The sequence below is a fragment of the Carlito syrichta genome, unplaced genomic scaffold, assembly GCF_000164805.1.
Source record: "Carlito syrichta isolate Samal-C Ts95f unplaced genomic scaffold, Tarsius_syrichta-2.0.1 Scaffold311662, whole genome shotgun sequence".
NCBI lineage: Eukaryota > Metazoa > Chordata > Mammalia > Primates > Tarsiidae > Carlito > Carlito syrichta.
The window spans coordinates 63500-87287 of NW_007255758.1; the positions used below are offsets into that span (position 1 = coordinate 63500).

General features: G+C 49.9%; 1 protein-coding gene across 1 annotated transcript in view; it reads left to right on the top strand.

Annotated features, from left to right (window-relative positions):
• Positions 1–2330: 2330 nt before the first annotated feature.
• ABCC6 (ATP binding cassette subfamily C member 6) overlaps positions 2331–23788 on the top strand; it is a 69303-nt gene continuing 47845 nt past the window's right edge. Inside the window, exons 1-10 of the mRNA XM_008068912.1 lie at positions 2331–2413; positions 3922–4104; positions 6397–6522; positions 6639–6767; positions 10660–10785; positions 12217–12278; positions 14988–15119; positions 19482–19685; positions 20836–21013; positions 23211–23372. Coding sequence (XP_008067103.1) covers positions 2378–2413; positions 3922–4104; positions 6397–6522; positions 6639–6767; positions 10660–10785; positions 12217–12278; positions 14988–15119; positions 19482–19685; positions 20836–21013; positions 23211–23372 — 1338 coding nt within the window. The 5' untranslated portion in view covers positions 2331–2377. The remainder of the gene's footprint in view (positions 2414–3921; positions 4105–6396; positions 6523–6638; positions 6768–10659; positions 10786–12216; positions 12279–14987; positions 15120–19481; positions 19686–20835; positions 21014–23210; positions 23373–23788) is intronic.

Below are 23788 nucleotides of genomic sequence, written 5' to 3' on the forward strand. Positions count from 1 at the left end.
GAGGGAGAGAAGGAAGGAAGGAAGGAAGAAGGAAAGAGAGAAAGAGAGAGAGAGAGGGAGGGAGGGAGAGGGGAAAGAGAAGGAGGGAGGAAGGAAGAGGAAGGAAGGATGGAAAAAGAACTGGAAAGAAAGAAAAGAAAACCCTTTGGGAATTTGTATAGGTTGGTGCATTTTTCCACAATAAATGATCAGTACGGTTTTTTTAAGCAAAACATATGTTAAGTGCAGCTTATTAAACAAGGTATTTAAATTTTATTTTAATACTTGCTCTAATAACATATATAGAAACAAATATATGCACTTTCCCCATAATTAAGGTGCATACAGTTTACTTTTAATTATCTCTGTGAGATGAAGTATAATTCCCCTGGAAACAAGTTCAAATACCAGCATGTTGTATTTTGTCCCAAGATTGAATGCATACTATAATGTATACCGAATTTAATTACCATCATCGCATCAAAATACACACACACACGCTCAAAACTGCTTTTCTGATTTGATATTTGGAACTCTTCTGTTTTGTTCCTAAGGAAAACTAGTGCTTTATTTTAATAGCTTTTATTTTTTGTTTCTAAATAACAAGGTAAGACAAGATTTCCCATTGCAATTTGCATTGTGGCTAAAACTTAAGCAATATACAACTAAGTTTAAACTACAGGATAGTCAAAACCTTCAGAGTGGCTACAAGAGAATGATACAAGCAGATTCACAATCATAAGCACATCTGATTTCTTTTTCTTTTTTGATTTGGGCTGGAGTGCACTGGCACAATCACAGCTCACTGCAACCTTGACCTCCTGAGCTCAGGTAATTCTTTCACCTCAGCCTCTCAAGTAACTGAAACTACAGGCACATGCCACTACATCTGGCTAATTTTTTTATTTTTTGTAGAGACGAGGTCTCGCCAAGTTGCCCAGGCTGGTCTTGAACCCCTGGGCTCAGGCAATCCTCTCACACCTGCCTCCCAAAGTGCTGAGATTACAGGCATGAGCCACAGTGCTGAGCTCTGATCTCAGTTTCTAACTCTGCTTTTACTCAAATACAGTGAGATTCTCAACTATTCAATTGTAATGAGAAACATTTAAATAATTAGTCTATTTATTTGGGTTTGTTCTTTATAACCACATTTGAAATAGATGACTTTTACCCAATCACCATGGGATTGAAAATTACCAATTAGGAAATGCTGACCTTGAAACCTTGTCATTTTACAGAATGGGGTGGGGGGCAGAGAGGGAAAGGAACTTGTCTAGCACTCCCTGCACACAACCACAGGCTATTCAGAGAGCTAGAAAGTAGGAGTTGGGATCCCCAAGTCCTGCTCTTGGCTCAGTCAATTGATGTCTTCTGTCTTCTTCCTGATTTCCTGACCATTTCCTCCAATTCATCTTCAGATATACAAAGAAATAAAACACCAGGACTGTGACTGTGGCAATGCCAATTCTGGGATCAGGGGAGTAGCTTACAGGGAAGGAGGCTTTGGCCTCCCCATAATTTCCATCAGCATTCACTGAAATCACCTCAGATAAAACAGACATGATTTTCACCGAAACAGTAGACCTGCCACACTCAGCTTTGAGAAAGACCCTTGGGTTTTTTGAATCCCTGCTCTTCCAGAAGACTCAGGAGAAGAGCTGAAGGGGGGCCCCCGGGCCCCAGACCCGAGTTGGAGACACCCAATAAAGACTGGGGAAAATATGGTCTGGAGGCCCAACAGGAAGAGGGATTAAAAGAAGAAAACAAGGCCCCAAGAATTCACAGAGCAGCTTGGTGAGTACAGAAGGCTTTAATTCTTTGCCCAAATTGAGCATCTGTGCTTGTCTGTCTGAAAGGGCTGAGTTTTTCATTCTTATTTTGAAAGGGACACATGCATGGCAGCAGGAAAGAAACTGAAAAAGAGGCTGGGTGTGTCGGCTCACACCCATAATCCCAGTACTTTGGGAGGCCGAGGCAAGAGGATCGCTTGAGCCCAGGAGTTCGAGACCAGCCTTGGCAACATAGGGAGCCCTCATCTCTACAAAAATTAAAAATTAAAAATTAAAAAATTAGCCGGACATGGCGTGTACCTGTAGTCCTAGCGACTCAGGAGTCTGAGGCAGGAGGACAAATTCCTGGAACTGCCGAGTCCAAAGTGTTCAGAAATTTGAGATGAGGGAACTATAAGGAGGGCCCTGCTCTTTCGAGGATCCTCTCTGAGCACCCCCACTTCCCACCTTGCCTCGTTTCACCTCTCCATGCCCCACCCCCAACACACGCTGGACCTTGCCCTCCTGGTCCTACCAGCTGGCCGGCCCTTCCCTAAGCGGGGAACTGGGCAGAGGAGGCTGCCCTAGACCGACCGACAGACGGACGCTGGGACCGACTGACGGCGCCAATGGCCGCACCCGGAGAACCCTGCGCGGGCCCGGGGGTGAGTGACTCCCATCCCCCCCCACTCTCCTTTTCCAGGAGCTCTCGGGCTGCAATTCTGGGGAGAAGAGACGCCCTCAAATTCCTGACCCTGGAAATGGGGAAGACCGGCTCTGACCCCCTAACAGCAGCGTGTTGGACCCCTTTCACCAAGCTGTCGCAGGAGCCCAGCTCTGTTTGAGGGACCCCCCAGGCCTCCCAGCTACTGGGGCCTTTGACCCCAGTATTTGCATAACGCTAGTGTGTCCCCCAAGCCCTTCCCGCCGCCAGAGGGCCCTTACCACTCTGGCTTCTCCACCTGTCCCTCTTAGCAAAGGTCATGGAGATTTGCAAACTCCCAGCGTTCAGCCCGGCGGGGGGGGGGGGGGGGGGAGGCTGTAACAATAGCTGGCTTAACTGAGGGCTTCCTCTGAGCCCAGCATTGTGCTGTGTGCTTGACTGCTATTGATCCATTTAACACAAGCCTTAGGTTCTCTCCTTTGGCAAGGAAGGAAACTGAGGCACAGAGAGGGTAAAGTCTACAAAGCTGGTGAGCTGCGGAACCAGCTGGAGTCAAAACACAAGGGAGAAAGAATTGAGGAGGCAGTGTCCACTAAACTTCACATTTCTCCTAGGGTTAGACAGGGCCTGCAGACCTGCTGAGATAAAAACCACAGAGCAGGTGGGTATAGTGGGTCACGCCTGTAATCCCAGCACTTTGAGAGGCTGAGGCTAGAGAATTGCTTGAGCCCAGGAGTTGGAGACCAGCCTGGGCATCATAGCAAGACCTCGTCTCTACACACACACACACACACACACACACACACACACAAAATTAAAAGTAAGCCAGGCATGATGGTGCCTGCCTGTCGTTCCAGCTACTCAGGATGCTGAGATGGGAGGATCACCTGAACCCAGGAGGCAGAGGCTGCCACTGTGAGCTATGATCCTGCCACTACACTCCAGCCTGGGCGACAGAGTTAGACTCTGACTCAAAAACAAATAAACAAACAAACAAACAAAACATAGATCAAAACCACCTGTTAAACAAGATTTGTGAGCCTGAAGGAGACAGTTCCCCTCTGGGTGCCTCAGTTTACTGGTTTGTGAAATATAGACAGTAGTACCTAACTTCTAGAGTTGTTAAAAGGATTAAGTGACAATCTGTGCACTGATTCTGCAGCCCAGATCTCCCAGACTCCAGGACTCAACTCCTTGCATTCAAATCCCAGCACTATCACTTTCCAACTGGGTGATGTCAGCCAAGTTGCTCAACCTCTCTGGGCCTCATCATCTGCCCAATCAGTATGATACTTGCATCTACCTGGTAGGGTTGATGTTAGGATGAATGGGGTTGAGAATTATTAGGTATTCCAAAGAGTGCTTGGCACATTTCTGTGTAAATGTTAGGAGTCCAAAAAGTTGCCTGGCCTCCTGGGCAGGTGAGTTTGGGAAGCCCGCATGGTACCATTGTAAGGGCTATTTTAGCATGTTAGATCAATATTGGCATGCCCCCTGGTATTCCCACAGGCCTGGAACCAGACAGAGCAGGAACCTGCCGCCGCCCACTTGCTGAACTTGTGCTTCCTGAGAACAGCAGGGGTCTGGGTACCCCCTATGTACCTCTGGGTGCTTGGTCCCATCCATCTCCTCTCCATTCACCGCCATGGCCGGGGCTACCTCCGGATGTCCCTTCTGTTCAAAGCCAAAATGGTAGGCACCGCCCCTGGAAGTCTGGAACCAGACAATGGGGGGTGGTGGGGACAAACTGGAACCTGGCGGAGACCCAAAGTAGACATTCCTCTGTCATGGAGCACAAGGGTGGAGACAAGAAGGAAGCCTGTTACTGAAACAGAGCAATACTAGAAAGGCTTCAGAGGTAGACTCAGGGGGAACAAAGGCCCTCCAAACAGATTTTGTAATTATGAAAATCCACACAAGCTGGGTGCAGTGGCTTGCGCCTGTAATCTCAGCACTTTGGGAGGCTGAGGCAGGACGGCTGCTTGTGCCCAGGAGTTCCAGACCAGCCTAGGCAACATGGTGAGACCTCATCTCTACAAAAAAATTTAAAAATTAGCTGGGTGTGGTGGTTCATTCCTGTAGTCCCAACTACTTGGGAGACTGAGACTGGAGGATCGCCTAAGCCCAGGAGTTTGAGGCTGTGGTGAACCGTGATTGTGCCACTGCACTCCAGCCTGGGCTACACAGTGAGACCCCCCTACTCAAAAAAAAGAAAAAAAATCCATGTGTACTCAAACAACACATACAGGCACTGACAGGTTCCTGGACAATTTATAACTAACCTGGCACTTTCCAGCACACTAGGCTGAAACTCTTTAAATTTTTTTTTTGTATGTTTCTCCACTGGCAGTATTATAGACCAGTTTTTCCAATTGTTGTATATTTATTTTAACATGTTAAATAAACCCTGGCATTCCAAAGTGCGAGTCTTTCCACTCACCCTTCCCCCTCTAAGCTCCTATGAGAATGTTCTTCAAAGTTCATTCATTCCCGTATCTTGTAGCTAATTTTCGCATTACTGCCTACCACCAATCCAGGGGTTGGCAAACTTAAAAGCCCAGGTATTTGGGGCTCTGTAGGCCCTGAAGGCTCCCTTCCAAATACTCCCATCTGCCACTGCAGCATGGAAGTCACCATAACTATAGGCATGACTGTGTTTCAATAAAACTTTATTTGTAGTCACTGAAATTTGAATTACATGTAATTTCACATACTATAACCTATTATGCTTCTTTTGATTTTTTTTTTCAATGATTGAAAAATGTAAAAGCCATTCTTAGCTCACAGCCCATACAAAAACAGGCAGCAGGCCAAACCTGGCCTGTGGGTAGTGGTTTGCTAACTTCTGCTTTAGACTAATTGAGTTATTTTCAACAATTCCTCCAGTGTGTCTTGCTCTGACATTCTTGCCAGTATAGACATGCTCTCTCACTTCTCCCTTACTCTTAGCCAAAAGAGAGACCATTATGTATTAGAGAGACCCTAGGAACTTACTGGCCCAACAGAGTTTCTCCTTGGTTTCACAACAAGGATTGAAATGACTTGGAGAGGGGATAGCATTTTCACCTGATGAGTGCATTTCATTTCTGGCCATTTCTTTTATTTTTTTATTTTTGATTCAGGGACTTACTGTGTTGCTGGAGTGCAGTGGCAAGATCACTGCTCACTGCAGCCTCAACCTCCTGGGCTCAGTGATCCTCCTGTCTCTGCCTCCCAAGTAGCTGGAACAACAAGTGTGTACCATCACACCTGGTTAATTTTTTGGTAAAGACATCTTTTTATATTGCTCAGGCAGGTCTCAAACTCCTAAACTCAAGCAATCCTCCTGCCTCAGCCTCCCAAAGTGCTGGGATTACAGGTGTGAGCCACCACATGTGGCTATCTTGCCATTTTCTTTTTCTTTTTTTTTTTTTGAGTCCAAGTCTCACTAAGTTGCCCAGGCTTTATTGGAGTACAGTGGTACAGTGGCAAGATCACAGCTTACTGCAACCTCGACTTCCTAGGCTCGGGTGATCCTCGTGCCTCAGCCTCCCAAGTAACTGTGACTACAGGTGTGTACCACCACGCCCAGCTAATTTTTTTTGGTAGAGACGAGGTTTTGCTATGGTGTCCAGGCTGGTTTCTAACTTCTGGACTCAAGCCATCTTCCCACCTCAACCTCCCAAAGTGCAGAGATTGCAGGCATGAGCCACCATGCCCAGCCATCCTGCCACTTCTTGATACCTAAAGACATCTCCCCATGTGTGCTCTTGGGGCACCTCCTGCATTTTGGAAAACACTGGGTTGGCTCAAGTCCTTGTTGTGCATCATTTACAAGGCAGGACTGATCTGCAATATCTCTGCTGTGTCATTCACCTGTACACACTGCTGACTTGCGACATTGGTTCACCACAGGGTCCCAGTGGGATGCTGGATGTGGGGTCACCCCCGGTGTGCTGCGACTTTCGTTATCACCCCCAGCCTCATCTAAGCCCTTCTCCTCAGGTGCTTGGGATCGCCCTCATAGTCCTGTGCACCTCCAGCGTGTCTGTGGCTCTTTGGAAAATCCAGCAGGGAGTGCCAGAGGCCCCCGAATTCCTCATTCACCCTACAGTGTGGCTTACCACGATGGTAATGACGCTCTCAGGCTGGAGCCTGGCCTGGTCCTGCCTTGGTGGAGAATGAGGGGAAGGGACTCCTGCCCCCTCCCACCCTCCTAAGGATCTCATCCTGACTCTCCTGCCCAGAGCTTTGCCGTGTTCCTGATTCATGCCGAGAGAAAGAAAGGAGTCCAGGCATCTGGGGTGCTGTTCGGGTACTGGCTGCTCTGCCTTCTCCTGCCAGCGACCAGCGCTGCCCAGCAGGCCTCGGGAGGGGTAAGCGGGGCCTGGGCCATGGAGGAAACCAACCTGGTGGCTGCAGGCCTTGAATTCCCCCTTCCTTTCTCTTCCTTTTCCCACACATTCCTTGTTTTCTGCAGAGACACACACACAGGCCAGTCACTCAGGTTCTGATACACAAAACGTACTCCTGTACCTGTAAGTACTCATCACGCCATACTTTTTTTTTTGAGTCAAGGTCTCACTTTCTCACCCAGGCTGGAGTGCAGTGGCACAATCCTGGCTCACTGCAGCCTCATCCTCCTGGGCTCAAGTGATCCTTCCGCCTCAGCCTCCCAAGTAGCTGGTATTATAGGCGTGAATTTTTGTAGAGACAGGGTCTTGCTATGTTGCCCAGGCTGGCCTCAAACTCCTGAGCTCAAGCAGTCCTCCCACCTCAGCCTCCCCAAGTGCTGGGATTACAGGCGTGAGCTACCATGTTCAGCCCCCATGCATTCTTTATTAACAGTTTCCCATTGTCTTACACATCCACATCACACACTCCACTTGCACACAGGCACACACTTCTATGCCCCATTCATGCATCACACATGTACCACCCAGACACAGATACACATGCATGCACTCCTGCCCTACATAAACACACATTTCCCCTTATCCCACGCACTCACCCTTCCCCATATTTACACACTCATTTTGCACACCTGCCCATATTTCTGTTGCCCAGTCTGAGAAGCAGCATTTCCATATTAGGAGAGACAATGGGTAATTTTCTCTGCAAAGAGAAAAAGAGTCTAGACTGGGTTTTCTCAGCATCAGCTTTATTGCTGTTTTGGCTGGATGATTCTCTGTTGGGGAGTGGGTGTGTGGGTAAAACAGTCCTGTGCATTGTGGGTTGTTGAGCAGCTTCTCTGGCTTCTACCCACTGGATGCCAGGAGCACACCAGCCCCCAGTTGCAGCAACTCAAAATGTCTCCAAGATCTTGCCAAATGCCCAAGGTTGGGGGGTGAGGGGAGTGAGTGAGGGGGATGAGGGGAGTCAGCCCAGGCCTCTGGGAGAGGGAGTGGTCTTGAAACTGACCATCAGGCTGCAGCAGGTTACAGGTCTACATTTGCAGCCAGACAAGTTTCTTCCATTTTGCTCTTAAAGAAGAAGGTAGAGAAACATCTTCTTGTCCTTAAGGACAGATTTTAATTTTTTTTAATTTTTAATTTTTTAATAATCGTAGAAACAGGATCTCACTGTGTTGTCCAGACTGGTCTTGAACTCCTGGCTTCAAGTTATCCTCTGTCCTCAGCCTCACAAAGTGCTGGCATTACAGGCATGAGCCACCATGCACAGCCCAGAACAGTTTTTGTTTGTTTGTTTTTGTCAGAACATCACTCTGTCACCCAGGCGGGAGTGCAGTGGCATGATCATGATGATCACCACAGCCTCAATCTCCTGGGCTCAGGTGATCCTTCCACCACAGCCTCTCGAGTAGTTGGGACCACAGGCACGTGCCACCACACCTGGCTAATTTTTTTATGTTTTATTTTTTGTAGAGATGAGGTCTCACTATATCACCCAGGCTGGTCTTGAATTCCTGGGCTCAAGCAATCCTCTGCCTCGGCCTCCCAAAATACTAGGATTACAAGTATGAACCACTGCACCTAGCCTAGCACATATATATATATTTTTTTTTTTTCTCAAGAGTGACCTTTGAAATTATAAGGAAAAATTCCACAGACCCTCCACTAATTTATGAAAAGGTGGGTTTATCAATCAGCTGTTTGGACCCAGCATAGAAACAATAATCCTGAAACCACACAAGCTCTGAAGTTCCACCCATGCATACAGCACTGTGGCAATGTGCATGGCCTTGGAGTCTCACAGTGGCACTCAGTGGTGGATTCTAACAGATCCATTTTAAAGATGAGGCAGCTAAGGCAAGGAGAGCAAAATGACTCCCTCGGGGTCACACAGCTCTGGAGGGCAGTGTCCAAGGACATCTCGCCCAAAGTCAGAACAAACTTTCTCATAGAGACCATGGAGAAAATGGCAGTTAAGTTAAGGTATAATTAGTATAATTGGAACATCAGATTGTCTACTAGTTGCCAAAAAAGAGAGAGAGAACACAAAATCTATTAGAAAAATTGTAATTTAAAACTAGGGCTCTTGGCTGGTGAGATGACTCACACCTGTAATCCCAGAACTTTGGGAGGTGGAGGTGAGAGGATTGCCTGAGCCCAGGGGTTTGAGACCAGTCTGGGCAACTTGACGAGACCTTGTCTCTACAATAAATAAAAAAATTAGCTGGATGTGGTGGCATGCACCTGTAGTTTCCAGCTGCTTGGAAGGCTGAGACAGAAGAATCACCTGAACCCAGCAAGTAGAGGATGTGGTGGCCATGAGCAGGCCACTACCCTCCAGCCTGGGCAACAGAGTAAGCAGAGTAAGACTCCAACTGAAAAACAAAACAAAACTAGGGCTCTTGTTTTAAGCAAAAAAAATTCAACTCACACTAGCTTAAGGAAAAGAAAAAGTCACAGGGAATTTATTAGCTTGTGAGTTTTTTTGGTTTGTTTGTATCTTTGTGTGTGTGTGTGTGTGTGTGTGTGTGTGTGGTTTGTTTTTTTTTTTTTTCTGAGTCGTGGTCTCACTCTGTTGCCCAGGCTAAGTGCAGTGGCACAATCACAGCTCACCATAGCCTCAACTTCCTGGACTCAGGCAATCCTCCTGCCTCAGCCTCCTGAGTAGCTGGGACAACAGGTGCATGCCACCATGTCTGGAGAATGTTTTTGACTTTTTGTAGAGATGAGGTCTCACTATGTTGCCCAGGCTGGTCTGGAACTCCTGGGCTCAAGCAATCCTTCCATCTCAGCCTCCCAGAGTGTTGGGATTACAGGCATGAGCCACACTGGCCAGCTCATGTACTTATTAGCTCATATCCATGGAATCTCTCCAGCATCACTGATTCAGGCATTCAGGTACCACCAGCAGGTCCCCATGTCAGTCTCTTGGCTCTGCCTTTATTGGCTTCATTCTCCAGTGGGTTGGCAAGAAGAGTCACCAATATCTCCAGGTGTATGTCCCATCACAGAGCAAACCTGGTGGAGTCTCCCGATGGGTCCAACTCTCACCAGCCAAGCACAAGCCCTGCATCCATTCCTGACCCCATCAACTGTGGCCAGGGGACTGGAATGTACTTACTGCCATCACCCACCTGCCCCTGGAGCAGAGTCAGATCTGCACAAACCACACTCCTGAGCACAGGGAAAGAAAAGTAGGGTGTCACGACCAGAAGGCAGGGCAGTGGGTACAAAAGCAATGGAATGTGGCAGCAAACACTCATGAGTTGGGTCAGATCCTCTGTGTGAGCTGCAGCAAGGCTCTGTCACTCCTCTGAGCCTCAGTTTCCCCAGGAGTAAAAGGGACCAAGTAAACCCAGCAGAGTGGGGCCCTACAGAGACTGTGCCTGGAAAGAAGGCTGCACATGCCCAGGACAGAGCAAACACTCAACAAAACCAGTTCCCTTCTCCCCAAGTCAGAGAACGCTGGCCAAGAGGGAGCGGTGGGAGATTGGGGTGGCAGCTGGGATAGAGAAAGGAACAAGGAAAAGGAAAAGTGTCCCTTCATCTCACTGTCCCAGCAACTGTGGCCCGTCTTCACCCTACTAAGGGTAAATCCCAGACACAGCCCTGGCCTGCCCTCAGTGCAGACAGAACACACGTCCGTCAGGGGTTTGGAAACTGGGACAACCAGGAATGCCAGGGCTCTGGCTTTCAAGCATTGCAGTCCTGGTCTCCTGCCTGGGCACTGCCCCAGCATCAGAAACCCTGGGCAGCCCCAACTTTGCCTCCTCTCTGGGCAGTCTCCTCTGCCTCACTCCTCATGGCTTACTCCTTTCCACCCACACTCAGTGGGACTCCACTTTCTCTCCCGCAGGGCTTCCAGAGTGACCCTGTCCGCCACCTGTCCACCTACCTATGCCTGACTCTGGTGGTGGCACAGTTTGCGCTGTCCTGCCTGGCAGATCAACCCCCCTTCTTCCCTAAGGACCCCCAACAGTCTGTAAGTCGTCAGGTCCCCAGCCTGGGGCCTCCTGTGTTTCTGCTCCATCCAGGTCTCACTCTACCCAGGTGACCAAAGGTCTTTAACTTTTAGCTCAGTCAGCCCTTCAGCAAAATGTGTATTATGTATCTGCTCTATGCCACGAGCTGGCAGAGTCTCTTCTGTACATCATCTGACTTTTGCCTTACAATAATCTCTATGGTAACTAAACAACTCTGGCATTATAGCACAAGAGCAGCCATGATTAACATGTCAACAAATGAGCATGGCTGTGTTCCAATACAACTTTATTTGCAGAAACAGGACATGGGCCAGATTTGGCCTGTAGGCAGTAGTTTACTGAATCCTACTCTGTGCTCTGGTGAAGTGTTAAGGATCTAGGGTGAACAAGCAGATAGAGTCCTGTCCTCATATGGCTAAGAATCAGTCACATAAGTACACAGATGCGTGGAAAATTCCACCAGGGGTATGTGCTCTGTAGGAAAATGTCACGTTCCACAAGAGTTTACAAGTGCCGGGCTCGGTGGCTCAGCCTGTAATCCCGCGCCTTTGGGAGGCTGAGGTGAGTGGATGGCCTGAGTCCACGGGTTCGAGCCCCGCCCGGGCAACTGGGCGAGACCTCGTCTCTAGAATAAATCAAAATGAGCCGGGCGTGGGAGCGCGCGCCTGTAGTTCCAGCTACTGGGAAGGCTGAGGCGGAAGGATTGCCGGAGCCCAGCAGGTCGAGGCTGCAGTGGCCGGGAGCAGCCACTGCACTCCAGTCTGGGTGACAGAGTGAGACTCCAACTCAAAAAAAAAAAAAAAGAGTTTACAAGTAACACTGAAGCCGTCTGGAAAATCAGGAAAAGATTCATCGAGGAAGAGACTGATCTGAAATCATCTAAAAGGTGCTCAGAAATGCTTGTACAATCTAGTTACTACTATGATTGGACTTTCTTTTGCCTACCAGAATGTCAAAAAAAACTTAAAAGGTGATAACAAGCTGTGACAGCAAAGTAGCAGTGAAATGGGCACCTTCAGACCTTATCGGTGAAGAGTGCAGATTTGTGCAGTTTTTCTGGAGCACCTGACAGAACCACAGAACACAATTCATGAGAGATATTGCTGAGGACCTTGTTATCTTTGTTATGCAGGGTCCTTGTTTTGAGAACTTGGTTTCGGTATCACCACAGTTATTTTTTGGAGTAACTGTTAGTTTTTGCCTTGTGGACACCGTTGATCCTGGGGCCCAATTCCTTTTGCCCTGCCTGGTAGGAAGCACCACGCCCACTGGCATTTGCCTCTGGCAAGGAGACAGAGCACTTCAGTGTGTACTTGCAGTGCTAAGACTGCGATCAGTTCATCCATCTTCCTGCCCTGGGTTCCCCCTGTCACATACTCACCATAGGATAAAGACTAAGACCTCCCCTTCCCATCTTTTGACTGTTGCAGAATCCCTGCCCAGAGACTGGGGCCTCCTTCCCCTCCAAGGCTGTGTTCTGGTGGGTTTCTGGGTAAGTAAAGTGGCAGAAAGGGGCAAGGTGGAGCTCTCCACCTGTGTTTGCCACTCTAATTCCCACCACAGCTCTTTACCTGTGAGGTTCCCTCCAGGCTTATAAAGGCTGACCAGATTTTCTCCATCCCAGCCTCTCACTTCTCGGTGTTCTGCATGTCTGCCACCCGCATCCTGCCCCCTCCACTCACTGAAGTGAGATCTGGGTTTGAACCCTTAGCGGGCCATGTCACAAACACCTGGAGTCTCAATTTTCCTCTCTGTAAAATAGGAACCATTCTACTTTCATGAGATGGAAAGTGCCTACTGTTTATGCATAGCAGGCACTCCATAAAATTACATTCCTTACTTGACTTTGGTCATCCCACCAACACTCAGTAAGTACCTACTGTGTGCTAAGCACCAGATGTGAGGAGTTAAAGGACCAGTGTCTACTCCTTGGAGGGTTCCAGGCAGATAAAGAAGATGGTTGTGTTTCTAGCATCACCCAATGGGCTCTGAGGACAAGTCCACCTCCCGGGCCCCCTCCTAACTACGTAGTCAGACCACAGTGGATTTGAATCGCAGCCCCACTATTTCCTGCCTATGCGGCCTTGGGCAAGCTACTTAACCTTTCTGTGCTTGAGTCTCCACTCCTGCAAAATGCGAATAAGGATAGTACCTACCTCATAGAGTTTGTGAGGATTAAATGAGATGAGTTTGTGAAGCACTTAGAACAGGGCCTGGCCCATAATGAGTGCGAGTGTCTATAAATAAATGAAGAACATGAGGCTTTGGATATTTGAAACTGATAGAAAGAGCTTCTAGAAGTATCTTATACAGCTCTACAGGGAGTCTAGTCCCCTGCTTCCCAAACTTAGGTTTTTTTTTTTTTTTTTGGAGGCAGAGTCTTGCTTCATTGCCCAGTCTGGAGTACAGTAGCACCACCATTACTCACTGCAGCCTCGACCTCCTGGGCTCAAGCCATCCTCCTGCCTTAGCCTCCCAAAAAGCTGGGACTATGCCTGGCTAATTTTTTATTTTTATTTTTATTTTTGGTCAAAGGGCGGTATCTCGCTATGTTGCCCAGACTGTTCTTGAACTCCTGACCTCAAGTGGTCCTCCTGCCTCAGCCTTCCAAAGTGCCAGGCAAGAGCCACCATACCCAGCTGCAAATGTAGACGTTTGTGGACCATTCTTCTTGGGTTTTGTCATCTTGGGGCATCACCTGCATTCTATTTACTTAATGTTTTTTAAAAGGAAACCTCTCACTGCCAAAATAGAAAAATCTATAGCGTCACTTGCCATGTAGGAGTAGTCCAAAATAATTTCCGGCAACATGAGCGATTTCTAGATCAGAAAGGCAGATTTCCCACGTTTGCTGTGTTAGAGAAAGGAACTTGACAGGATTTAGAGAAGAGTCAAAGCCCAGCTCCAAGGAAGACCTCCTTGGTGTCATTGGAAAGATTAAGGAGACCTGATAAGAAATTTGTGCCCCTGCTACTGTAGTCCTTTCATAGGAGTTAATTTCGCTTGTGTGTGCCAGCCACCATGATCTCATACAAGTCCATGCGATGAGAAATGCTCTCATTTTAAGGTGAGACTGTGGAGGTCGATTGATGGGCAGTGACTTGTCCAAGGTCACAGAACTGGTAAGAGGCTTCATTTGACAAATCTCCCACCCTGTGCTACGTGAGAATACAGAAGAAGGAGGACAGGGCGTGTGCTACCTCTGCCCATGGGGCCTCCATCCAGTGAGGAGAAAGATACTAAATCAATTATTAGGCTGAAAAAGTGAGAATCATACTTGCAACAAGTGTTGTCAAGAAGAGGCTCAGGGGCTGGGCATGGTGGCTTCTATCATCCAGCATTTTGGGAGGCTGAGGTATGAGGATTGCTAAATAAATAAAAAAATTAACCAGGCATAGTCATGCATGCCTGTAGTCCCAGCCACTTGGGAGGCTGAGGCAGGTGGATCACTTGAGGACAGGAGGTCAAGGCTACAGTGAGCTATGATTGCAACACTGCACTCCAACTTGGGTGGCAGAGCAATACCCTGTCTGAAAGAAGGAAGGCAGGGAGGGAGAGAGGAAATGAAAGTCAGGAGGGAAAGAAAGAAATGGTCGGGTGAGGAGTGGTGGGAAAATAATTTTAAGTAGAGTGACACAAACATGCAAAGGTCCTGAGGCCAGGTGGCTAGAACAGTGGATGAGGAGGAGAGGGGGGCATTTGAAGGTGAGGGAGGAGTTCAGGTTTCTTCATGAATGACAGTTTTGCACCTTGGACTCCTAAATTTTAATTAGCCAGGTGCAGTGGTGCATACCTGTAGTCACAGCTACTTGGGAGGCTGGGGCAGGAGGATCACTTGAGCCCAGGAGAAGCTGTTCCTTGGTTAAATCATTTACTCTTTCACAGTCTCACTTAGTCCCTCTGAGTCTCTATTTTTTTCTTCATCTGTTAAATGGGTCAATAATAATCTACTCTCCATACATTTATGCAGTTATAAAGTGTCAATTTGCACTTAATAATCATAGTAACCTACCATTTGTGCTCCTGTGAGAATTATGTGAGACAAACTTTGCAATCTGAAAAGTTCCTCACAAATGGAAGGAGGGCCCAGCAGAAAGTATAGAGAGGTGAAGTGACTTACCCAGGGTCACACAGCCTGTGAGGTCAGGATCTCACAGGGGAAATGGCAGGAGGAGCATGCCCTGGTGATCCTCTTTTGCAGGCTGGTCTGGAGGGGACACAGGAGGCCACTGTGCCCAGAAGACCTCTGGTCGCTTGGGAGAGAAAACTCCTCAGAAGAACTTGTTTCCCGGTTAGAAAGGGAATGGACAAGGACACGTCGTGCAGTCCTACGGTGAGTTTGGAGGACGGGGCCCACCCTGATATGCCTATCAGGAAGGCTCATCACCTGGCCAGTCCAGCTCCAGACACAACCCAGCCCCTGACACCACCAGGGCCCTGTTGTCTTACTCCCCTGCCTTCTAGCTGATCCCACTAAGTGGCAACTGATCAGGCCTAGGATACAGATTCTCCCAGAATGCTTTGCAGGTTCTGACAACTAGGGGCCCTCCAAGGCCCCCAGAAAGATGCCTTCATGGTGGATGACTGGCAGGAAACAAAGGAGTCTTTTAAGACCGGGGATGGAGGATTGGGTGGCCCATGACATGCAGGCAACTACTCCCTTGTAACGTAGCCTGAGTAATTAGTTTCCTTGTCCTCTGTTTTCTGCTCTGGCCAATGGGAATGTCATTCACCCCTACTCATAGTTCATGGGGATGATAAAGATGATATATGGAAGATCCTTCTAAAGTGGTAAGAGCTCAAATAATATTCGTTATTAGAGTATTTCAAGATCTTCAGGGTTGCCCACACTGCCTTGCTCTTGCCCTCTGTGGCATCTCTGGAAACTTCTGTGGAGCCTCTGGTCTGGAGAAACGAACCTTCAGCATAGATAAAAGTGGGTTAAATGCTGCTCTGCCATCGAGCAGCTGATGACCTTGGACACATTGCTTAATCTCCCTAGACCTTCACGTTTCAGAGATAGCACAAAAAAAGTAAGTTAGCTCTGTAGAAAGATATATAAAGCTCCCCTGCATACTCTGGGATGCTGTAGTGGTTGCTACAGATGGATGAATCCCACAGATTCGAAGAAGGGTAGGGAGAGAGAAGAGAGAGAAAGAGTGAGCCCATAAGCTCACATCACTAAGATGATTTTGTCCTGTATGGCTGGATCCAGGATCTCATGTAATGTCAGGATTCTTTCTCTTCATCGCCCAGTTTTGTGTTGGTCCTTCCACAAGGCCTATCTCTTATCATGCCAGTTCACCAAGCCCAGCCGATTGAGAGCCTCTCTCTCCTATTATACCTATAGAAAATCCCAAGAAAGCTTCTGATTGGCCTATCTTGAGTCATGTGACTACCAGGGGCCAATCCTTTGTCCAGGGAGCAGGTCCCATGGTGAGTGGTCCCTTCAGAACCACAGAGGAGAAGGGGAGGCTGCTTCCCAAAGGAAGAGAGTATGTTTTACCAAAGAAGGCAAGTACTGTGAGCAAACCAGAACACCAGCTCCCTCTTTTACCCCAGGCATGTCCTGCTGGCCTGCCCTCCACTCTTATGTGATTTCACAGAAGTGACAGAGTCCACTCCAAAGAGTTCACTCTCCCAACTCCTGGCCTCTTCAACCAGCATGAATATTGGCCAGGCATGGTGGCTCATGCCTGCAATCCCAGTGCTTTGGGAGGCCATGGCAAAAGAATTCCTTGAGGCCAGGAGTTTAAGACCAGCCTGGGCAACATGGTGAGACCCCTGTCTCTACAAACAAACAAACAAAAATTTAAATTAGCCGGGTGCAGTGGTGCACATGTGTTGTTCCAGCTACTCAGGAGGCTGAGGCAGAAGGATCACTTAAGCCCATGAGTTTGAGGCTGCAGTGAGCTATGCTTGTGCCACTGCACTCCAGTCTGAACAACAGAGCAAGATCCCATCTCTAAAAAAAGAAAATAAATCATAGGTCACCCAATACTGGAGCTAAAAGGCAGAAACATTCCCCAAAACAGTTTGAGAGTCCTCCCATAAGCAATTGACAGAAAGAGACAAGACAGGTTATACAAAAACCAGCTCAGTCACCTCTGAGCCAACTGATTGCACACAGAGAGAACTTTGGTTTTATTTCTGAAATATTTTGCAACTACTGAGGAGAGGACATCGTCCTGAGAGGATGACAAACCAGCCACCTGCTGTCCAAATCGGTTCACAAGGTGTGCTCCCTCTCTCCCTCCCTCCTCTCTTCCTCCCCTCCTCCCTCACTCTCACCTCCCTCCCTCCCTCTTCCTTTTCTCCCTGCTCCCACCTTCCCTCCTTCTCCCCTCTCTTCTCTCTCCCTCCTACCTCCTTTTCTTCCTTGTTCCTTTCTTCCCTCCTCCCCTTCTCTCCTCCTCCCTCCTCCCTCACTCCCACTTCCCTCCCTCCCTCTTCCTTTCCTCCCCTTCCCCCTTCTCTCTTCCTCTCCTTCCTCCCTCCCCCTCCCACCTTCGTTCCCTTCTCTTCTCTCTTCCTCCCTCCTTCCTCCTCTCTTCCCTCTGCCCCCTCCTCTCTCCTCCCCTCCTCCTCCCTCCTTCTCATCCATCTTTATAACCCTATGGGCTAAGCATTCTTGTTAAGTACTTGGCACACATATTCCATCTGTTTGTCCCCTTCATCTGACAAGTGTCTGCGGAGCCCCTACTACGTGTGGGAGTCGGACTAGGTGCTGGGGCGTCCAGGTGGGAAACACAGGCCAAGACTGCCCTCCCAGGCTTCTAACAAGAGGAGTAAGACAAGGGCTGGAGAAGTAAGACAATGTCTGAAGGCAGTGAGCTCAGCGGGATCCCACAGGGAGGGGGCAGTGACAGCCCCTGCAGGGAGGAGACATCCTCTTGGCTTGGCCCCAATGCCAAAGTGTCTGTGAGCAGCAGGCCACACCCACTCAGTGATGGTGCCAAGCCACGACCTTCCTCAGATGCCAAACTAAACAGAGCTGGGCCGGGGATGAGAGCCAGGGGCCTTGGCCTTGGCCTTGTTCGCAAGGGTCTGGCCACCTGAGTGCAGAGATTTTTTTTTCTTCCCTTTTTTATGGTGAGGGTTAGGGGACCCCGTGGGGGTCACTAGGAGGCACTGTGTGAACCATGCTTCAGGATTTGGGCTTGAATCCCTGCTCAGCGCTCGCTGTGTGACCTCAGGCAGCTGCCACCACCTCTCAGAACCTCAGTGCCCTTTCCATAAAATGGGGAGCCTGATAACACTCTCACCCAGCAGAGGGAAGTCAATGAGTGAAGGGCTGATCAGGGATCTATAAGTGGGGACTGAAAGAACTGGTCAGAGCAGAAGGGCCTCAGAGTGGGCCAGCCTCATCCCTTCACACAGAGAGGGCAGCAGTGTGCCCAAGACCACACAGCATCCGGCTGTCAACAGCTGCATCACCCAAGTCTCTCCTGCAGGCCAAGGGCCCACCTGCCCCAGGAGGGGTCCTGGGCTGCCCCCAACCCTTCACTCCCTTCCTCACCTTAGCTCCTCCCTATGGCCCTGGTTACCACCAAGGACCAGGATCCTATTTTTTGAGGCTATCTGAGCTTCAGCTGTGAGTTCACCCAGAGCACCAGGGCCATGGACATCCACCATGATCCTCAACCATTTTAAACCAGTTCTCAGCCAGGTGATGACTCACTCCTGTGACCCTGGCACTTTGGGAGACTAAGGCAGGAGGATTGCTTGAGGCCAAGAGTTCGAGACCAGCCTGGGCAACATAGGAAGACCCCTGTTTCTAAGTAAATAAACAACAAAATCCACTAAACTAGTTCTCAGCCAGTCCAGAACCACATAAGGGCTGACTGGTTGTGTGTGTGGAGGGGAGAGGAGACTGTTCTTCCTAAAGGCAGCAACATCATGATGGAAAAATGCATGGGATTTGGAGGCAGAGATCTGGGCTCAAGTCACAGTCCTCTTCCTTCTCAGCTGTGTGCCCTTGGACAAGTTCCCCTCTCTGAGCCTCAGTTTCCTCATCTGTGAAATGGGGACAAAACCTGGCCTGCCGAGGTCTTAGGACTAAGGAGTGCCAGCTCACAGTAGGTGCCCAATATGGGTGCATCCCCATGGCTGTCCCCAGGGCCTCATGGCTGCCCTCCTGCCCTGCCCCTACCTTACCACCACCACCACCCCGCTGCCTCACTTCTTATTTATTTATTTATAGAGACAGGGTCTTGCTATGTTGCCCAGGCTGAAGTGCAGTGGCGCGACCACAGCTCTGCAGCCTCCCACCCCTGGGCTCAAGCAATCCTCCTGCCTCGGCCTACTAAGTAGCTGGGACTATAGGCCTCACCTTGTCCAGCAAAGTTTTAAATTTTTTTGTAGAGATGGGGTCTTGCTCTGTCGCCCAGGCTAGAGTGCAGTGGTGTGACCTCAGCTCACTGTAGCCTCCAACTCTCAGGCTCAAGCGATCCTCCCCTCTCAGCCTCCTGAGTAGCTAGGACAACAGGCAGATGCCACCACGCCTGGCAAGCCTCTACCCTGGTTTCTGTCTCATAAGTAGATTCAGGGTGACAAGGAAGAAGAGGGTAGGGAACAGGCTGGCTCCACACCCACCCACCCCCTTGTTGAGAAAATAATCCTTTCATAATGGGTCCTGTTGCTGGCAGCTGGGAGCAAAAACAGGACCCAGTCCCCATCTCTCCTCTCCCCTAAGGCACGCCAAGGCAACAGCACTGAAAAGAAAAGAAGGCAGAGGTGTGGAGGCCCGGGAGACAGAGCGCTTCCTCCAGCCAGAAGAGAGCCAGCGGGGCCTATTGCTGAGAGCCATCTGGCAGGTTTTCCGTGCTCCCTTTCTCCTGGGGACCCTCAACCTTGTCATCAGTGATGTCTTTAGGTTCATCATTCCTAAACTGCTCAGGTGGGTCCAGGCCTCAGTGCCTTGCTACGGCTGGTGGTCCCTTTGACGGAACCTTTCTGAGGTCTGGGGACTTTGACTCTCCCTGCCTCTGCCTGTATATCTGGTGCTCAGGACCTGGTGGGTGAGATGGACACAGCAAGGGAAAAGGCTAATGAGAAAGTGACTGACCCCAGGAGGACAAATCAGTGAGCTCTCACCTATCAGTTAACATTTGCTGTAAAATGCCCCATAAGTGAGTGGCTTTAAAGCACAGGCATTTATTTAGCTCAAGGCAGTGTGGGTCAGCAGTTGGGACTGGGCTCAGCTGTGCGATTTTTCTTCTCTCGGCTGGGTTCATGTGTGTGTCTGTGGCTAGGGCCACTGGGGTGGCTGTCTCTGCTCTGAGAGGGTTCCCATCCTCCAAAAGGCCAGCTCGGGCTTGTTCACATGACTGCTTGAGAGGGCTCCAAGAAACAGAGCAAAGACACATTTTTTCCTGAGCCCTGGGCTCATAGCTGGCATGAGACCACCTCTACCATGTCCTGTTGATCAAAGCAAGCTGTGTGGCCAGCCCAGGTTCCAGGATTCATCTGCTGGGGCTGCCATGACAAAAGACCACAGACTAGGCGGTTTATGCAACAGAAGCATGTCTTGTCATGGCTCTGGAGGCTGGAAGTCCAAGATCAAGTGTCTGCAGCCTGGTGTCTCCTGGGGCCTCCCTCCCTGGCTTGCAGATGGCCTCATGCGGTCTCTCCCTTGCGTGCACCCTGGCACCTCCTTGTGTGTCCACATCACCTCTTCTTATAAAGACATGAGTCAGATGGCTTGAGGTCCCACCCCGCAGGCCTCGTTTGAACTTAATCACCGCTTTAGAGGCCTTATCTCCAAACACAGTCACGTTCTGAAGCTCCAGGGTTTGGGGCTTCAACAGAGAAATTCTGTGGAGACACAGTTCAGCCCATGTCAACAAAAGTTCCTCCTCTTGTTCTCAGGGACTACAGAGTCACAGTGGAAAGGAACATGAATGAGGGTGGGGGGAAGTGACTGTGGCCATTTTTGCAAAAAGTCAACCACATGGGCTGACCCTCCACACCTGGCCTGGTCTGGGCAAAGGCGACACCCACAAGCACCTCCTCTCACCAGCCTCACCTTCTTCCTCCCTCCCTGCAAGCCTCTTCCTGGAGTTTATCGGCGACCCCCGGGCCCCTGCCTGGAAGGGTTACCTCCTCGCTGCACTGATGTCCCTCGTGGCCTGCCTGCAAACACTGTTCGAGCAGCAGCATATGTACAGACTCAAGGTGCTACAGATGAGGCTGCGGACAGCCATCACTGGCCTGGTGTACAGAAAGGTGAGCCCCAGGGGACAGCTGCAGGCCTTCCCAGTCAAGAAGGGCAACATCACTTGAGCTGGGAGTGATGTCACCAGTGACTGAGAACCATTCAATCCTTACTTATTCAAAGGCATTCACATGACATTCTCACTTCCTTAGTTATTTCTGTAAGACCTTGAGTGATCTGACCCTGGGACCTCTCTGACATCATCCCATCACACACACCCCTTCTCCTCCCGTGCTCACCCTCCTCCAGCCACATGGACCTCCTTTTAGCTCCTCATACATGCCGGGAACCCTCACCTCAAGGCCTGGGTACCCTTTCTACTCTTCCTCATCTAATTGGCTTCACTTGTTCCCCCACAAGGAGAAAAGATTAAGTGGGGGATAAGGGGGGCCTGTCAGTTGTGTTCCCAGAAAGCTCAGCTTGTGGTCCAAATGCCCCTTGACTCATTGGCAAACTGCATCTGGCCTGGAATTCTGGGAGTGAATGTGACTGCTTGTGGGAAGTCATAGCTTTGGGCTTCTCCCATTGCGGGAATTCTTGTCCCTTCCCATCCTGCCTGAGCTGTCACCTAGCAGAGGAGGGCTCCGTGCAGCCTACCAGAGGGTTACCTCGGCCTCCTGACTGAGCATGCCAGAGCTGGGTGTGCCCTGTCTGGCTTGAGAGTCCAGACGTTTCTGTGAGCCCAAGAGGAAGACTGGACACTGCTCTTCCTGCTGCTGCCTGCAGGGAGGGGGGCTTTGACCTTCTGATGGGCTTAGAACCCTCCTCTAACCTCTGGGCTGCTCTAGGATGAATTCTAGATCTTTATGGAGTCTGCTCCCAGCTCAAACTCCAGTCCCAGGAGAGCAAACCCACCCCTTCCAGCACTCTCAGCACCCAGCTCAGCAGTAGGCACATAGTAGGTGCTCCGTAAAGGCTTGCCAAGTGGAGAATGTCTTTTTTTTTTTTTTTAGTTGGAGTCTCACTCTGTCACCCAGACTGGAGTGCAGTGGCTGCTTCCGGCCACCACAGCCTCGACCTGCTGGGCTCCAGCGATCATTCTGCCTCAGCCTTCCAAGTCGCTGGAACTATAGGCGTGCGCTACCACACCCGGCTAATTTTTTGATTTATTGTAGAGATGAGGTCTCGCCAAGTTGTCCGGGCGAGTCTCGAACCCACGGGCTCAGGCAATTCACTCTACTCAGTCATTCCTGGCTCACTCCTTCACTCTGTCACACCGTCAGCAGAGAGAGAATTGCATGTAGAACTTAGTCTTCAACAGGCTAGAAGGGGTCCACTGTGACCCTGGGGTTAGGGCAGATTTGAGTCTGCCAGAGACTCAGTTGGTGTTGGGGAGGTACATGATATGTCTAGCCCCACTCCCAGCGTAGGCACTGACAGGTCCTCTGACTTGGGGCAAGCTGCTTGACTTCTCTGAGCCTCAGTTTCCTTAGATGTAAAATAGAGTTAGTAATTGTACACTTCGTTGATTCTAATCTCTCTCTCTCACTCTTTTTTTTTTTTTTTTTTTTTAGTCAGGGTCACCGCAGCCTCGACTTCCTGGGCTCAGGTGATGCTCCCACCTCAACCTCCCGAGTAGCTGGAAGTACAGGCGTGTGTAAATAAAATTTTATTTTATTTATTTTATTTTTTGCAGAGAGAGGTCTCACCATGTCGCCCAGGCTGGTTTCAAACTCCTGAGCTCAAGGGATCCTCCTGCCTCGGCCTCTCAAAGTGCTGGGATTACAGGCATGAGCCTCTGCACTGGCCTCATTTTTTAAACTTATTTTTTTCCTTTTTAACACTTCTGAAATTGAGATGTCTCTCACATGTCTTCATTATATTGGAAATATTTTCCTTAGTGATACAAAAACAGAGGGTACATTCCCCAGGGGACTTTAGAGTGAATAAATGATGCCATGACTGGGAGCATCACAAGCCAGCATGAAGCTTCCTGCCCCACAGCGCCCCGCTGGGGGACCACCATCACCACCGTCATCCTCGCAAGCAGCAAGCCCATGTTTCTGGGATGTGACTCTGATGGCCCCAGGGCTGCAGGGCTTCTGAGGGTTTCATCGTCCCCCCTCCTGGTTCTCACAGCAGCCCTGAGAGGTTGGCTTAGGAGATCTTCCCACGCACTGTGCAGATGCTGGAACTGAGGCTGTGATGAAGAAGCCAGCCTCCCCAGGCCTCCGGCCCGCGTCAGGTCTGCTTCCTCCCACCGCCCAGGTCCTGGCCCTGTCCAGCGGCTCCAGGAAGGTCAGCGCAGTGGGCGACGTGGTCAACCTGGTGTCAGTGGATGTGCAGCGGCTGAGCGAGAGCCTCCTCTTCATCAACGGGCTGTGGCTGCCCCTTGTCTGGATGCTCTTCTGCTTTGCTTACCTCTGGCAGGTGCGGTGGGGAGGGCGCGAGAGAGGGTGGGGGAAGGCCCTCCTCCCCCTCCGGTTTGCCTTCCTCCTCCCTCCTCCTTGCCTTCCTCTCCTCCTTTTCTCCTTCCTTCTTTCTCTCTCCCCCCTTTCTTCCCTCCTCCCCTTCTCCTCTTCTGCTTCTCTTCCCCTGCTCCCTGCTCAACATCCTCTTTCTCCTCCTCCCCTTCTCTTCTCCCTCCCTCTTCTTGCCCTCCTCCTTCTTCCCCTCCCCTCCTCCCTTCCTCTTTCTCCCTGTTCTCCTCCTCTCCTCCCTCTTCTTCCCCTCCTCCCCCTCCCCTCTCCCCCATCCCCTTCCTCATTCCCCTCCTTCCTCCTCCCCTCTTCTCCTCCCCTTCTACTTCCCCCTTCTTCCTCTTCTCCTCCCCTCCCTCCCCTCCC